Genomic DNA, 17757 nt, shown 5'->3' with positions numbered 1-17757 from the left:
ATTCTCAAAACGAACACTTTTTTCTTATGGACATGATATTAATAATAAAGATAATAATAATGCAATACCAGTTTTGTTTTTTTTTATGATTAAAAAAACATACCGTGCGATTTGCGATCATTTTATTCACATTGCTGGTTTGGAATTTAATTTTATGGCGAAAAGTATAATCAACAAAAACTCAAAATAAAATTTGTACTAGCGCCATAAGGCTTTCCAGGCCCAGTGAAAAAATATAATTTAACCCAAAAAATACAAACTTCTCGTCACAGTGTCGTAATGCAAACAATGATCGAGCTCGAGCTGTCACAGCCCTGCAAAGGATGTTGGCTGACATATCGGACGTTCAGTAAAAAAAAAAACAGCTAGAAGTCGCCTGACAAACAACTTTTGCTAGAAAGAGATATCGAATCTGATGCAAACAAACGTCCAGCTGTCATGTAAAAATACTTTGAATGTGTTAGTAAATTTCTGACTAGATAGCCTTATGTAGGGGAACAGCATCTAACTCCAACGTGCCTATAATATTGTCATATCAGCACTTTTACATATACCCAGAACTGGGCATCGGTATACAAGAGGATAAAGAGCATGGTTCGGTAGTAAAATGGCACTGTGAACGGACGGAGAGGATAAATCCCGAAATTACCGAGAGTACTTTACTCGTGGATTCATTTTCCAAAAAAAATCACCCTTAAAAAAGTGTCGGTACAGAGTTCGCACCCGAGACCTTCGGCATATTGAACTGCGCCTTTTGCCGTATTGGACACCATGTTTCGGTGATTAAGTAACGGTCATGGTTTCAAATAAGCCAATCAATCGGATAAACTATTTTAATGAACGAATGAACAGGATTTTTTGTTGTTGTAGCACGAGAGGTCTTTACTCTCGCCAAATAGTACTTTCCTCACGTTTCTTTTCGAAAGGACTATCCGCATGGACTTTAACTCTGGGTGTACAATCACAGCTCATTAAAAGCGTTTTCAACTGAAATCGAATGATAAATAGCTCAATACAAATTGGGCATGCAAGTTTCTATCAAAAGTTTAGCAAAAAGTTGTTCGGATGGTGTTAGCAGCGAGTACTTAACCTGCCAAACATATGAGAATTTCCCCAATTTGACCGATTTTCTTGAAAAAAATTCGAAAACAAGACAAATTTTCTTGAAAATTTATCAAAAACAACATCTAATTATGCGTTTGAACACCAATGTTAATTGAAAAAAAAATCGGATATTTTACAACATTTAATCATCAGCTTACTCAAAAAGCTGTTCGGTGAAATTGAGGAAGAAAATAACTGTTAGTCATGGAAAAAGGCTTTAGCGAAAGTGATGAATAGGGGATATGAAAATTCGGGAAAATAAAATTCAAATAGACGGCAATTGGCGTAAGCGTCACTTCGGGAAAATGGCATTCGGGGAAGTGGCCGATTAGGGGAAATGGTATTCGGGGATATAGCCGATTAGGGGAAATGATATTCGGGGAAACGATATTCGGGGAAATGGCATTCGGGAATGGGGCCAATTAGGGAAAATGATTTTCGGGGAAATGATATTCGGGGAAATGAGCTAGACCCGACCTCAATACATTAGGAAGTTAGCTCTTTTTGAGTTCATACAAATGTGTGTTTATTAGGGTGACAATATTATAAATCAACCTAAGGCAGTGATTCCGGCCTAGAAGAAGGTTGAGAATAGCTGATCTAAGGGATATCCCCTGATTAGATACCTTAGGCAAAAATAAGTAACTGTGAAAATTTTGAGCGAAATCGGTTAAGGTTTAAAGGTTGCCTTAGACCGTTAACGCTTGTAAAAAAATATCTTTTCATACAAAAACGTATTATTTCAACCGAATAACTCGTAAGGGTTAACTTGGATCGACAAATTTGTTTGTCATAAAATTTTACATAAGAATCTCATACTTGACAATGATACGATACACCGTCAACTGGGGCGAATAGGGACAGCAGTTTTAACCATGTAGGAGCACTATATTTTGATTTTTCTGGTTGGTTTTGGTTAGAACAGACTTAGGCCAACAAAGTGTGTACATCCATTTCCAAATTTAAACTCATTAAATGCTCTAAACACTATTCAGACTGAAGTCCCGATTCACCCCAGATGACGGCACCACATTTTGGTAGAATTTCATTTTTTTGCTTTTCCCCATACATTTTTGCGTGTTTTTTTTTTTTTCATACAAACTTCAATGATGAAAAGCGACTCTTATACCTAAACTGAATTGGCTGCTTTTTTTTTTTTGTTTTTCTAAGATTTTTCAAAATTTTCATTATTGTTTGTCACCCTAATATTTTTAAACAAAAGACTTATATTGACATCTTAGGAAACGTGTCGGGGAAGAGGGGGTAATATGCACTTCCGGGGCAAAATGCGCTCCCTGCTTTTCTCAGTATTGGGAAGAATTTTCCGGGTACAAAATCATAGAAATAGGAAACTTAACATTTTAAAATCATGGTGGAAAAAATTGAGTATCGTAGGATAAAACCTTACTTAATACACCCTTAGGTGGATTGAGTCATTTTTTCATTTTTTTTTTTTTCATTGAAAATGTATCGTACTTGTTCGTTCAAATCAAAAACCCGCTCAAAGGCTCTAATAAATATGATGACATCCCACAAACGGGCTATAGCATTCATTATTTTCTTGTGTACCCTGGAGGAATGAATCCCCCTCAAACTTTATTGATATTGGTTCCACCTGTTGACTTTTCTCGCCCACTTCAACCACGTCTCCTACTATATTTGAACCGGACTTATCGGGAGTTGAAATTGCCCTGCCGGAGGCACTCATCGCCTCTCCCCAACTATTCCGACATAAACAATAAGTGTGTGGGTGTACGACTTTCCTTCCGAAACACAATAACCCTTACCTAATGAAATGAAACGTTATCGGTTTCATATCTAAGAGAAAAAAACCAACACGGACACAAAATTAAATTGATTTCCCCCCCAGCAATAGAGTCACCGAGCCGACACTTTTTAGATTGGTTATCATTGCGTTCACTTCTCTCTATTTTTCCCTTTCTGCAGGTTGCCTGTTTGCCGAGACACTCTGCATCGAACATCTGGAATGGTGCTACGATGGTGAGTTTTTTTTTGTACGCGGAACGCGAAAAGTATGATGGAATTCGCTTTTCATTTGTATGCGCAACAGGGTGGTTCATGCTTGTGTGGGCAAGGTGTTATGTTGATGTTGTTTTTTTTTATTTATTTTTTTTGTAACCTCCCTGATTTTTATTCTCAATGACCCACTGAGAATTTTCACACTTTCCTTTTTTGGCTGTTTTTTGAATATTTTACATTCAATCGTCTTTTAAAGCTAATAAAATAAGTTTTATTTCAATATCTGTTTTGAACCACTAGGGTGGGGTGGTGGAGGGTGGTGCAATATTGCATTTTATTTCTCGGTCGGAAAATTGCCTTTCCGGGAAAACTTTCTAATTGGTCATTTTCCGACGCCGTCAGTCATGCTTACGCAAATTGTATCATATTAGTTGGTGTGGACACTTCCCCTTTTTTTCGCTGAACTAGATTGCAATTAGTGCGCTTGATGAGACCTTGAGCGATATGCGCATTTTTCTGCTTGGTTTCAGATTTCGCGTTCGGAAAATGTCTTCCCCAGTACGGGCTCGAGCCGGAAGAGCTCTTCCGGGAGCCCCTGGACGAGGATGCATCCCGCTTTCTAGCCATAATGCTCGAGGATCTTCAGGGTGCCAGTCTGGGCTGGGAGCATCCGTTCACCCAGTGTCGCATGCAGGGTGCCCTGTACGCGATGCGCACCAACTCGGAGATTCCGCGGAATCTGTGCGCAAACCTAGCCCCCGATCCGGAGGTTCTGGGTCCGCAGAGTCCGCTGGCATTCGTACGATTCACTCCACCCAACGATGAGTACGCTGACGAGGTGTACTATCCACCGTTGAAAAAGTCTCAACCAGTCAGCAAGTCACAGCCGTCCCTTAATGAGAAACGGTTCTTCCCATCGGCTCGACAGCACAGCAAGAAGTCCCACCCGGAAATGGACCCGAACCGTCACGCTCCTCCGATGCCGATCGTTGAAGATCTGGAACCGGTCCCGCTACCGATCATTTCCCCGGTCATCGACTACCGTCAGCGAGAGCTTGAGCACATTCGGTTGGCCAACCTCCGAAACAGAGCCAACTTCCGGCGACTCTTGGAACAGTTTGGAAACGCCGGTCCTCAAGCCTACCCCAGCCCAGACGTCACCGACTACATCGACGATCCTACTCCCAACGAGGTTGAACACTTCGAGATGCGTATCAAGCCGGAGGTCTCCTTCAGCGAGAAGCGCGATCACTCGATCTTCAAGGAGCAGAAATCCGCCGACATTGACGAAGAAAAGGCTCTCAAGAAGCTCGTTGAAAAGCTGACCCCCGTCGACGTTCCGGACTACACGTTCATCCATCCGAAATCATCGTCGTTCCGTGAGTACGCCAACGCGCATCACATTCCCAAAATTTCCAACTTTGCTCCAGAGAATGTCAACTCGGTAAACTCCGCCGGCCAGGACAAGAACTCCCCGAACCTGGACAAGTTCTACAAGAAACCGCACGGTGTACATGCCGCCAACGACATCAGCGATGTGCCAAACACGTTCCGCGAGGACGCCCAGTTCGCACCCTCCGAGGCCGGACTGTACACCGAGGGTGGGTTCGTGTACGTACCGAAACCCGGAACGGCTAAGAACAAGAACGACGCACGGACGCTGCTGGACAACATCCTGGGATTTACCCGTCACGAGCGATTGGACGTGAAGAAACCCGGCCCACCGGCTGGTCCTCCACCGTCGAACGAAACCCCGGGAGAGGCACTGCCCAAGGGCAAGGAAGACGCGGACGGTGACTCCAAGCGCCCCAAGTCCAAGAAGGAACTGCACGTGCACACGGACGATAACCACGCGCCGCACTCGGTGGACACGGAGTACGCCCACGTGATCCTGAGGAATCCGTAAGCTAGGTCCGCATTTTGAGTTTTCCAGTTATCACTTGAATAATTCGTTTCAGGATCGACAACTGGAAGGACGGCTCGAGGATTGTGACTGCACTAGCCGAACTCCTCAACATGCAGGGATACTTTACGCATCCAAGGTGAGTACTAAACTTCAAGTCCACAAACGATCCCTGTTACAATAACGAATTTCGCAGGGTCGACCGCCACGAGGTATCGTTCCGGGTGGAGTCCAATCCTGACAAGAAGACGGCCGCCGACGTGGCGAAGCAGATCAACGACAGCCGCGTGCGTAACAACCTGTCTCGTCGATTTGGCGTGGTGGTCGATTCCGCCGGCGTAGGTGACAAGACCAAGGACCTAGACGCCGTCACGACTGAGCGATTGAAGCGCGTCGAAGAGGGCCCGGACGTGACGCACGTGATGGCGTTCATGTTTGCAGGTGAGTTGGCTTGGCGTTGAGCATCTGATCGGATTCGGATGAGTGACGTGATTTTGGGGTTCGTTTCAGGAGCTGGTGCCGCGGCGATCATCGTGATAGTGATTACTTTATTTCTTATCAAGAAGCATGATAAAAAGAAGGACAAACTAGGCGGACTGCAGGCGGGACTTTCGGGTGCGGACAGTTGCAGCAAGGACTACCAGGACCTGTGCCGGGCGAGGATGGCCGGCAAAGGAGCGGGCAATACGGAATCACCCGGCGGCAGGATTACATCGCTCGCGAAGGAAGCCGAGCGGCCACCGTCGTCCAGGTCAAGCACGTCTTCTTGGTTGGTGTTTACTGGTGTCCTAAGGGTAACCTTCACTAACTGCTCCCATCTACTTTCCCCATGCTTACAGGAGTGAGGAACCCGCGTTAACGAACATGGACATCTCTACCGGACACATGGTACTGTCGTACATGGAGGATCATCTGCGCAACAAGGGTCGGCTGCAGCGCGAGTGGGAAGCACTGTGTCGGTACGAGGCCGAACCGAGTGCCCGTGACGCCGCCCTGCAGCCACAGTGTGCACCGCTGAACCGTGCCGGAGCCCCGCTGCCGTACGACCACTCACGCGTCGTCCTGAACCACCTGGCCAACGCGGAAGGCATGGACTACATCAACGCTTCAACGATTGTAAGTTGCGCTTGTGCCAACCTTCCCCCGCTCAAAACGTAAGGCTAGATTACCTCCAATTCAACCAAGTTTTTCCCCTTCCAGACGGACCACGATCCACGTGCCCCGGCGTACGTGGCCGCCCAGGGACCGATGCAGTCGACGCTGGCCCACTTCTGGCAGATGGTGTGGGAGCAAGGTGCCGTCGTACTGGTGGCACTCTGCCGACTCCAGGAGAACGGAGAGCCGGCCTGCGCGCGCTACTGGCCCGAGGAGGGCGCCGAGGTGTACCACATCTACGAGGTGCACCTCGTGAGCGAGCACATCTGGTGCGACGACTATCTGGTGCGGTCGTTCTACCTGAAGAACCTCCGAACCGGGGAGACCCGCACCGTCACCCAGTTCCACTTCCTGTCGTGGCCCCAGAGCGGAGTGCCGACCTCGGCCAAGGCGCTGCTGGACTTCCGCCGCAAGGTGAACAAATCGTACCGCGGACGGTCCTGCCCGATCGTCGTGCACAGCAGGTAGGTTTCAGAGGGATTTTTCAAGGGATCAGAACTATCAAAAATTTGCTTTTCCTTGATTCATTCGATAATAACCAATGGATATGTTTAGCTATTTGATTTGAACATTCAATAATTTTCCAATTGTAAGGGCAGTGTCATGCTAGTTGAAAAAGAGATGTCCCTTTTAAATATAAATTTTTCAATGAAAATATACATTTTTAGTGATATTTTTTTGTTTCTCAATTGTTATTAGAATGTATGACAAGTTGGTCAGTGAGACAAAAGGTCGGGGCTTTTGTATAATCCACGTGGCAGGGATAGATTAATCTCAAAAAAAATATTTCGCTTGCGAACTTTCTTCCAAGGGTTCTGATTTTCTTTTCAAAGATCAGAAATCACTCACTCATCACCGAGCGAATCTTTGCCGACTAGAGCTCGCCACCAGTCGCGAGCGAACACTACGCTCAGGCTGTCAGCGACTTGCTCAATCGCTTCTCCCAGCGACACAAATACTTCATAAATTTCTTTACCTACTCCGTCCGTCGACCCGCGCCACACACAAATACGTTCAGAGAGTAGAGAATCTAACAACATACCAGCTTGTGGCGCTCTTTTGTTTTGCACTACCATAGTTTGCCGTAAATTTGTATTTGGCATGATGGAAATTGTTTGTACATGTGTCTTTAATGTCGTGTTATCAACAAAATTGCAAAACATTTTTGATAACATGGATTTTAAGCAGTTTTATAACTGAGGAAAACAAAGCCGATCGCAAACTATTTCGACTCAGTGACTGAGTGACAAAACACTATCGGTCTCTCTGATCATTCGCTGTACTACCCGATTGAAGTGAGAGGGAGAGCAAAGAGAGTATGCTGTAATGATTGGTGTGGAAGCGACAAACGGTAGGTGACGGTCGGAGCAGTTTTTTGACGCTTTCAATTTGTTGTGGTCGCGAGTAAATGAGTCGTTTTGGAGTAACTAGAATGGGACTGTCACTGAATCGGACTCCTCGATATTTGATAGAAAATTCAGTCAGCGGTCACTTCCGAAAACCAAATTTAATCGCTGTCACACAGTGCCTATCATGATTGACATTGCTTGGCGACGGTTGGTGAACGTAAACACAAAGACCAAACGAACGAAAAATGAGCACCACTCAAGCAGCCGTCGTTTTTCGTCTCTCTCTTCCTTGTGTTTGCAGCGTGGTGACAGCAGTCATTTTGTCATTGTCTCGGTAGAATGACAAACGGCCGTTCTCTGAGCGAATGTTTTTCTTGAGGGAAGTCAATAACTGTGTGAGTGACTTTGCGTAGCACTCATTCGTTTGTGAATGAAACGAACGAAAGTAGAATAGAGTTATCTAAGACCGATCTCACGCACACTAGCACGCAATACATGCGCAAGTAGATAACTCTATGTCAAAGTCAGGTTGTGGTGGTGAAGACGCTTGGAGTGTTCTGTCACCTATCACAAACAAAGTTGAAATTTCGAAAGCGCTGGATTTGAGTTTGGAGCAAGGTTTGGAGGCTTTTTTTCTTATTAGATTGTAAGTCACTGAAAAAAAATGCACATTATACAAACATATTCGGATCAAAACTACTATTGAACATGACACAAATAAATTTTAATTTTTTTTGAAGGTTCAAAATTTCCTGATTTGAAAAAAAAATCCTCAAAATTATTTTTTACTTAATATTTAAGGTTCTAGTGTGAAGCTGTAGAAATGTAGTCCAAATCTCAGCTCAGGATAACAACTGCACCAATGTAATTGTTAAAGCAACCATTTAAAAATATAATTAAATGAAAATGTTTAAGGGTGTTTTCCGGAATTAAAAAAAAAAATTCGATCATTTACAATCCGTTTTTTTAAGGTTTGCTGCAAATTTGTACATTGCAGACTCGATTGAGAGATGCCTTAATTATTATTATTTTACTTTCTCACTTCAAGCATCAAATTGGAGTTCTGCGACCCTACACACAAAAAAATATTTTCGAATGCTACATCATTTATGACGTAACACTTTTGCACGTCATTAATCATTTAAATTTAAATGCAATTTGATGTAAATTTGCAACAAATAACATGATTTTACGTGTGATTCAATCGTTTACGTCGAATCTCAAGTTTACATCAACTGAGGTTACATGTGAATATTTTTTTCCGTGTCGAGTAAATTCACATATTTTTTTCTGTGTATTTTAGTCAGATTTTGGATAGCTATAATATTAGAATAGCTATTAATAGATAATTGCCAATTAAATTACGAATTGATTTTTTTTTTCAATATTTGTTTACCGCCATTTTGGCCGCCATGTTGGATTTAAAAATTCTAATCACTTTAGCGTAGTTTTGGGATTGTACTTAAGTTCAACAATAAAAAAAGACAACGAAAAACAAATTCTGAGACATTCGGACAATCGAGTCTGAACTTATTAGATTGACTCTTGGAACGTATGTTGTTTAAAAAGGATTCGGGCAACTTTTTCTGATTTTGAGTGAGTTGGCGGAGAAAGACCGACAGACGTTGGAAACTCATTGAAGAAAACATTTTCAAAAGCAACTTGAAAACATCTGTCGATTTGTAAAGACTCTTAATTACATTTCTTTTAGTTTGTAAGAATTCTATCATCTTTCAGTTTGTGTCTCATAATGTTTCATTTTCATTTCCAGCAACGGTTCCGGCCGCACCGGCGCCTACATCCTGCTCGACCTGGTGCTCGGTCGGATGAACAAGGGCGCCCGCGAGATCGACATCGCCGCCACGCTGGAGCACCTGCGCGATCAACGGGCCGGCCTGGTCGCCACCCGGCAGCAGTTTGAGTTTGTGCTGATGGCCGTCGCCGAGGAGGTGCACGCGATCCTGAAGGCCCTGCCCCAGAACACGAACCCGGGCGGTGGCGAGAAGCGACCCTGCGATCCAACGGCGGTAACTGCAACGACGACTGCGACAACGACGACGACGACGACGGAAGCCAAGGATCAAACGGCTGCGGCAGCTACCAATGGAGGAACCAAGGACGAAAAGACACAGGACAACACCGAGGCAAAGCGAAAGGACAAGACGGCGGAAAAGAAGTAAACGGAAAGATGATGGGAATTTCTACGTTGAGACTGTATTTAAGTTTTAAAACTGTGAAACTGATTATTTTTTTAATTTGAGGTTCGGTTTTTGCCCCCCAAAAACTCGTTGCTCAAAGTGGATAAAGTTTAACTAAAGATCGTAAGTTGATTTTTTGAACTTGTTTTGAGAGTTTACAAAAAGTTGAGTTCTTTTAAGACTCTTGATTTGCAGTAGAAGTAGAAATATTTTGTTGGTTAAGCACAAATGATTTAACGACCTGAGTTGAGTACGACTTGAGTTAGCGGAACCTGAAATCACGATACTGGAAAACCAATGCAAACGTCTTAGGGAATTTTGAATGACACAAGAAAACAAAAACATATAAGACATAACCGTTATCTAATCAATCCTTAAACAAAAATTAATGCAAAAAAAAAAATGGAAAAAATAATTATTATCTGTCAATTTTGCTGACTAGTAGTAAATCAAGTTGACAAAATAACCAAAAAAAAATACACACAACACAAACACAAACACAAAGGAGGAGCAAATCTTTCCCGCCAAAATCCAGGGAAAACTTTGCCCCTCTGAACAAATATTTTCAAGCATCTATTGGGAACCATTTAAAAACAAACAACAACCAGCGTGTCACGTGAAGCTCTCGCCGGCCGAATGTCCGCCGCCAGCCAGCGGATTCGGCACTACGTAGGCTACGGACGCGCCCCCCCCTTGCACAGAAGCGGGAAAGCGGAATCTACGGATCAGAGGGAAGATTATTTTTGAGGAAGTTATAATACCATTAACACAACAACAAAAAACATATTCTCGTAGACACACAAAATGTCGAGTAGGCAAGTAAAAGTTATGATAAAAAAAAGTAAAAAAAAATATATCATCATCATTTAATTATTTCTATAAACTGAAGTGACAGTAAACAAAGAAAAAATCACAAATCTCAAAACACATACATATGCCACAACAAAACACACACTAGCAAAACAAACATCTAACACAAACCAAGTTCACATATGTACCTCTAAAGAGAAACTTTTTTAAGACAAAGATGAATTTTTAAACATAACATACACCGTTAGTCATGAAGATAATCGAATGAAAAAGTATATATTTTGGGAGGAAAGGAGGAAAGATGGTTTAATCAGAAGCAACCGAGACATCATCATCACACTAGGAAACACAGAAGAGTACAGAAGTTAAACTGAAAAAAAAAATACAAATCGTTATGGGTTGGATAGCGGGCAGTGAGTTTTGATATTTGGAGAAGAAAAAGTGTTTGGACATTGCCGTAGGATTCATTGAGATATTTTCCAAATCACAGAATCAAACAATTTTATCCGGATAGTAATGCTTGGATAGTATTATCTAGATAAAGATCGAAAGTCTTCAGATTTTACTATCAAGATGAGTTATCTAATGGGTTAACCAAAAGAGTTATCTAGTTGGTTTATCCAGAATGACTATCCAAACGGTTTGAACAAATGTGTTATCAAGGTAGATTCTCTTATGTATTAATCAAATGGTTATCCAGAATGATTATCCTGATGAACTATCCAGCTTGGCTATGTAGATGAGTTCTACTTTGGTTATCCAGGTAAGTTAATTTTTTGTTTATCCAAATGAATTATTCAGATGGATTAGCTTAACAAGTTATCCAGATCGGTTAACCAGGTGAACTATTCAGATGGTTTATTCCGATTCTGATATTCTGAAGAAATTTCAATGAGGCTATCCAAAAGGATTTGCCCCAAAGTCATTCAGATAGGCTATCCAGAAACATTATTCAGATGGAAAAGCATTACCCAGTATTCAAGTTGGGGTTAACCATGCGCGTTATCCAGATCGATAGTCCTGCTCAGATTGATTTGTCAGAGTGACCGGATGCATTATCCAAACGAGTGACCCAAAACAAAAATCTGTTGGGTTATCCAGATGGAATATCTAGGTTGGTTATACAGATAGGTTTACCAAGCGAGTTATCCAAATCAATTTTCTTAAGGAATCTTCAGATGGATTGATCAGACCAGTTATCCAAATAGGTTACTTGAATTGGTTATCCCGCGGGTTTAAGGGGTTTGGCTAATCAGATAGGCTCTCCAAATCAGTTCTGATGGAATTTCAGATAGATTTTCCCGTGAACCAGATGTGCTTTTTAAATTGGTTATCCTAATAGATTATCCAGATGGATTATCCTGATGGAATTGCAATGTATTTTTCTAAAAAGATTAACCAAATGAGTTATCCTGATTGTTTATCCGGTTAGATTATCCAGATCTAAACGGGCTATTCAAAAGGATTATTATTATTATTCAGATTGCAGAACCAGGTGAGCTTTTCAGATTGATTATCCAGGTAGACTATCCAGATAGATTATTCAGATGGATAATCCAAATGGCTTATCCAAATGGCTTATTCAGATGGATTATTCAGATGGTTTATCCTGATGGAATTTTAATATGAGTTATCCTGGCAGGTTATCCAGACAGATTATCCAGATTTGGAAGCCAGATGAGTTGACCTGACAAACCTTTAATGTGATTCTCTAGACGATTTTACCAAATTATTAGTTAGATCGTTGTCCAGGTCGGAGAATGATGAGCTTTTCAGATTGATCATTCAAAAAGATTTTCTAGATGGATGGAATTTCAATGTGGTCCTAGTAGATTATCCATGCAGATTTTCCAGATAGAATGGCCAGATAGAATCTGGGTATCCAGACAAATTAACCATTTTTTTTTATTAAGATCAAAATGCCAAATGAGCTATTCAGATTGATTAATTAGACGAGTTCTCCAGATCGCTGAGCTTTGCGAATTGGATATCCAGGTAGATTATCCAAATGGATTATCATAATGGATTTTGAATGTGAGTCTCCAAAAAGAAACACCAAATGTGTTTTCAAGCTGAGGTATTCAGATAGTATCGAGATAGATTATCCAAATGGGTAGGAGATTAATTGTCAATGTGGCTATCCAGGTGAGTTTACCAAACAGTTACCCAGGATTTTCTTTTATCTAAATGGGCTGTTCAGATGAACTGACTAGATGAAAAGATATAGATTTATTATCCATGTAGATTGTGCTGTTGGATTATCCAAATAAAATAGCAATTTGCAACTTACCCCAAAATTTATCCAGGAAGATGATCCATATGAGTTATTCAGGTAAACTAACCTGATAGATTATTTAGACAAGGATCACCAAGATGGTTTATCCTGAAGGTATCACAATATATTAAAACAAACGAATTTGACAAATTAGTTCCTAGATCGGTTATCTAAATGGGTTTTGATTGGTAATCCACAAAAAATATCCCGATGGATTATCAAGAACGGCTATCCTGATGGAATTTCAATGTGGCTATTCAGAAAAGATTTTTAGGTGAGTTATAATAATAGTTATTCAGATGGATTAAACAGATATATTATTCAAATTGATTTTTTGCAGGGATTATCTAAATGGATAATCCAGATTTGTGGTTTTGATAAGTTATCCTGGGTTACCAAGAACAATTATTCTTATGCATTATTCAATTGTTTTATCCGAATTAATCATCCAAATGCATTATCCGGAAAAAAAAGTCTTCGGATCATTCAAATTGAACTATCCAAGCGTCAAAAACAGAAATTCTGCTCACTTCAAACTATCCAGATTTCCAGACTCACAGCTCTGCTAACCAACCCGTGGCGACAAAACGAACACTTATTGGTGCAGCTATTAGGTAGACCATAGAGAAATCAAACACTATCGAGAAGGGAGGGCGGTAAAAGAAGGAATTTGAGCAAATTTGATCGGCAAAAAATATATAGTTTTTGATTCCTTGTTGGATTTGACTCACACAAAAGACATACACACGACGCAAGGAAAAGAGAAGACTTCATACAGATTCTTATTTTGAGGAAATTATGCGATTGTTCGATGAAAACAGTTTAAAGTAACATAAGTAGCTTTTAAAAGGCATATATATAGAAAGCAAAAGAAATGGCTCTTCACGCATTTCTTTACTAATATTGTATGGACATATTAGCGTTGTAAGATAACAGAACTACAAAACAAACAAAAAATACTTATACATATTATATATATACAGTAAAGGTACATTTTCGCACGTCTCCAACAAGCATAAACAGATGTATTTAAAGTAACTAGATGTGTGTGTAAGATGCACATAATTATTAAAACAAAACAAAAAAAAAATGCATTGAAATATATATTGGCTCACCCTGTTCTGGCCGGGTGCCCCGAGCTATCCAGCCAGCTAGGGCACACCCGGCCAGGGCGATCATCCAAACTTTTAGCTATTTTCCCTTTCGAAGAGAATTCGATCAAATGAAGCGGGCACGGCCCGGCCAGACCGAAAGCCTGGGCAAATTTCAGTGGCGCCATTTTGATTTGTTTTCCCTTTCTCATTTCGGGGGCCATACCGAAAGATCAAAAATATATATAAAAAACGCCAAGTTTGCCTCCCTCGGTCTGGCCGGCGTGCGAGAAGGCACGAAGAAGAAGAATTTAATAAATATTGAAAAAAAATCAAGTTTTGAAACATTCAAAAAAGCACTTACAAAAAACTGTCTCACAAAAACACACACTTTCACACACGTTAGACGACTCAGAGACTGACAGATGTCTATTTTTCGGTAAACGAACTTGCCTAATTTTTGCTACTAGACTTTTGTCCAAAAAAAAATCACACACTTTCACAATTTGCACACACAAACACATTACAACACAACACTCACACAGAATCAGAGGCAAACTTGTCTGGTGACCACGGAGGAAAATTATGGAATAAAATACATGACTTATTTTGTAAAACGAAATGTTTGTCCTTCGATTTCTTGGAACAGCGTACAAGAAAGCAGCTATACACAAGTTCTTATAAATATTATCTACTGCAGAGAAAGGTGAAAGGAAGGCAGATTCCTTATAAAAAATATATTCGATGTCACACAAGTTTTAAAAACTATTTAAATATTAAACAAAATGATGCATGAATCCTTTCGAAATCATTATCCCTTAAACAATGTTAGACACATTATACATCAGAGATTATATACAAAACTTATCCAACAAAAAAGAAAATAATAAAAAAATGTAATGAAAGAACACAACCTAAAACCAAAATCACAAATGGGGGCTTATTATACATTAATCATTGTTTGACTTGATAAGAAATTATTATACCACAATCAGTTGAAAGTATTGCAAAAACCACGTTTAGTAGGAGTGCGCACTGACGTTTGCTGTGGGGGTCGTCACCCTCTTTGCAGGGAGTCGAGCCCCCTCGAACATCAGTGCGCCTTGTTGTGAGAAGATGAAAACCAAGCATTGAAGGTGTTGAAAATAAATTGCAACCCAAGTCAGTTGGGGGATTAAATACAGATGACATTATATAGACATATTATATATTATTCTGTGGTAAATGAAAGAAAAATATTCATATATTCTTGTGTATAAATGTCCACAATAAACGGCAAAGTATTCGTATCAGACTTAAAAACAACACAAAGACCACATGCAAAATAAAATTAAAAAAAACAAAAATAATGTATATCAGCATCAGCTTATCCCTGAGTAAGAAAACAAGGCTTGTATAAAAACGAACCGAGAATTATGCATTTACTGAGGAATGATAATTTGAACAATGAATGAAATATACGAACTGAAGGCACTTTACAAAGGAACGGAAACAACTGAACTAAGAGTTTCATTCTTCCGTTAAACTTTGTTATCATTTTCTTCTGCATACAAATCAACTTTTTTTATTTTCACAAACTGAGAAATAGCCAAATTTCATGCAAAAACCCATAAATCAGTATGATTTCAATCATTAGCAGGAGAGCAAGAGCAAGAGACACCGGAAATTAACTTAAAAAACTACAAAAATAAAATATTTAACTACTTTGCCGTCAAAAATCTAACCGACACCCACACTGAAACAAATCAACACAAACACAAACAAGAACGTTTCACGACAGAATATGGAAAATGCGCTTGGAAACAAATCGACAAATGAAAAACACAGACACACACACTGTAACATCTTTATCAATTGTTGTGTAATTCATCAAATATATACAAAAACAGCACACACTCAAAACACACGCAAACAAACAACTTAACTTATACCAGCAAAAAGAACCGGGCAAGCAAAAAAAAGGAAAGAAAAAAAAGTATTTAAAATATATAAACTATTGAAGAACTACAAAAAAAAACAAGTGATTCTCTTAAAGTAAAAAAAACGCAACTCAAAAAGGTGAAAGCAGTTAAAAATAATCAAATGTGTATAATGTTGTGAAATACCTTGTTTGCCTGAGCTAGCAAAAACGAACAAAAGCATAGGAAAATTGTTTTAGAGGAAACATCAGGCGATTGGGAAAAGAAAGGCTGACGACGATAACATAGTGGCGTAGAGGAAGTAGAATCGAAGGTGGAGGGTAGATAAAGTCCAATTATGACAGTCGAAATACAAAAAGATGGAAAGATGCAAAACGTACGAAAAAAAAAAGAAAAAGGTGAAAGTTTGTCTTTGTAGTAAACCGATGGTGGTGCAAATATCACAAGTTGTTGCTTTAAAGGTTCAAATTTATTAGTTTAATGTTGTTTTTGGAAATCAAACACTTTTGATTAAATTATTTTAATTTTAGTAAACGAAATGTTAACATTGAGCGAACATAACAAAATGTTTAAATTTTGTCACGATTTGTCCAAAAATTTCTTGAACCATCCATGCTGTTGCTCCAAAATCCTTCGTGAGCTGGGCGCCTTCGTGACTTGAGGTTGAGGTTGCAGAATCTGTTCTTTATCATTTGATAGGTTTTGAGTAATTATTCAAAATTTTAAAATGAATGATATGGAGTGGAGGCCCTCGCTCCCGACATCTTGCACACGTCCTTATTAATAAAAAATATATACAAAGTTCTTTTAAAAAAAGTTTTCATTAAAAATTAAATTTTTTAATCTGATTTTTTGAACTTCGCGCTGCAGACAGTCTAACAACATCCAAGGTCTGCTGTTTTTTTATACTCAGACTATCTGCAGCGCGAAGTTTTACAATTGTTTCAAATTGCGAGCAGTTTTAAATTTTTAGAACTGGCGGAAATGAAACTAGAACACGATGTTTGCAACGCGCTGATCTAAATGTTGTTTCAAAAAATGCCCTTAATTGTGAGCGATTGAATATCAACAGAGCATCATGGTGTGTGTGTGTAAGAAAACGTGGATATCTCTATATATCTGATTATTTTTGAAGCTGAGTTGAAGCTGAGCTCGTCGAGCAGTTTTATTTCGGTTTCAAAATACTGCTCGAAAAATAAAACTGCAACTCCGCGTGGCGGGTGGTCTGTTTCAGTTCTATTTGAAAAATGAAACAGCTAGAACAAAGTAGAGACGCGTTGCAAGTAGTCTCACAACGATGGAAAAAAGTACACGAAAATTACTCGGTTTTGATAAACTTTATCTACTCCAATTTTTATCATCGTTTGTTATGTTTTAGTAAGGTGGACGTTTTCATGTCGGCAAAGTTTTTTTTTTTTTTGTAAACAGTGATGTGTGGGCGGTTTGGACTCCAATTTAATTGGTAATACAAAAGTTCATTTACATTGTGATAAAGTTTACCATTTTTTGTGTTATAACCTTTATAGGGCATTTTTTTAAACAAAATTATTTTTTTAGATTTTAAAAATAGTCCATTCCCTGGTCCATCTCTGAGACAAAAGCTAAGAAATTTCTTTGAAGTTCTTTTTGATTGCAAATGTTACTTTACATCCATTTAAAAAAAAGATTTTTAGTTGGAAGTCGATTTGCGAAAACATAAAGAATTGTATTAATTACTTCAATCAAAAGTTTTCTCTCTCGGTTTTCGCAAAAATTAACAATGGAAATAAAAAAAAATGATGGTAAGTATTTAACTGTTTTCAGAGTCCGATTTGACTTTCGTCGTGCTTTCACAGAAACTACTTTCATTAAAAATAAGGTAAGTTACTTTAAATTTTTAATCATCAATGCTTCTGATTTTAAATTCGAAAATAAATATTAAAGCACAGACGAATTCAAAAATTCGAAAAAAGGAAATGACATGTTTAATTTCT

General features: G+C 39.6%; 1 protein-coding gene across 3 annotated transcripts in view; it reads left to right on the top strand.

The window, feature by feature from the left end:
- LOC6031853 (receptor-type tyrosine-protein phosphatase N2) overlaps positions 1-16136 on the top strand; it is a 70649-nt gene extending 54513 nt beyond the window's left edge. The window contains exons 3-10 of one of the 3 annotated variants that reach the window (XM_038255186.1): positions 3052-3105; positions 3615-4986; positions 5043-5126; positions 5184-5428; positions 5501-5756; positions 5827-6103; positions 6188-6606; positions 9263-16136. In XM_038255186.1, coding sequence (XP_038111114.1) covers positions 3052-3105; positions 3615-4986; positions 5043-5126; positions 5184-5428; positions 5501-5756; positions 5827-6103; positions 6188-6606; positions 9263-9671 — 3116 coding nt within the window. In that variant the 3' untranslated portion in view covers positions 9672-16136. Of the gene's footprint in view, positions 1-3051; positions 3106-3614; positions 4987-5042; positions 5127-5183; positions 5429-5497; positions 5757-5826; positions 6104-6187; positions 6607-9262 lie in introns of all 3 variants that reach the window. The other 2 variants (XM_038255187.1, XM_038255185.1) reach the window with 2 other exon arrangements.
- The last annotated feature ends 1621 nt before the right edge of the window (positions 16137-17757 follow it).

This window comes from Culex quinquefasciatus, chromosome 2 (assembly GCF_015732765.1).
Source record: "Culex quinquefasciatus strain JHB chromosome 2, VPISU_Cqui_1.0_pri_paternal, whole genome shotgun sequence".
Classification (NCBI taxonomy): Eukaryota; Metazoa; Arthropoda; class Insecta; order Diptera; family Culicidae; genus Culex; species Culex quinquefasciatus.
Note: the sequence above shows the minus strand (reverse complement) of the source record. Positions and strands in the feature narration are given on the sequence as shown.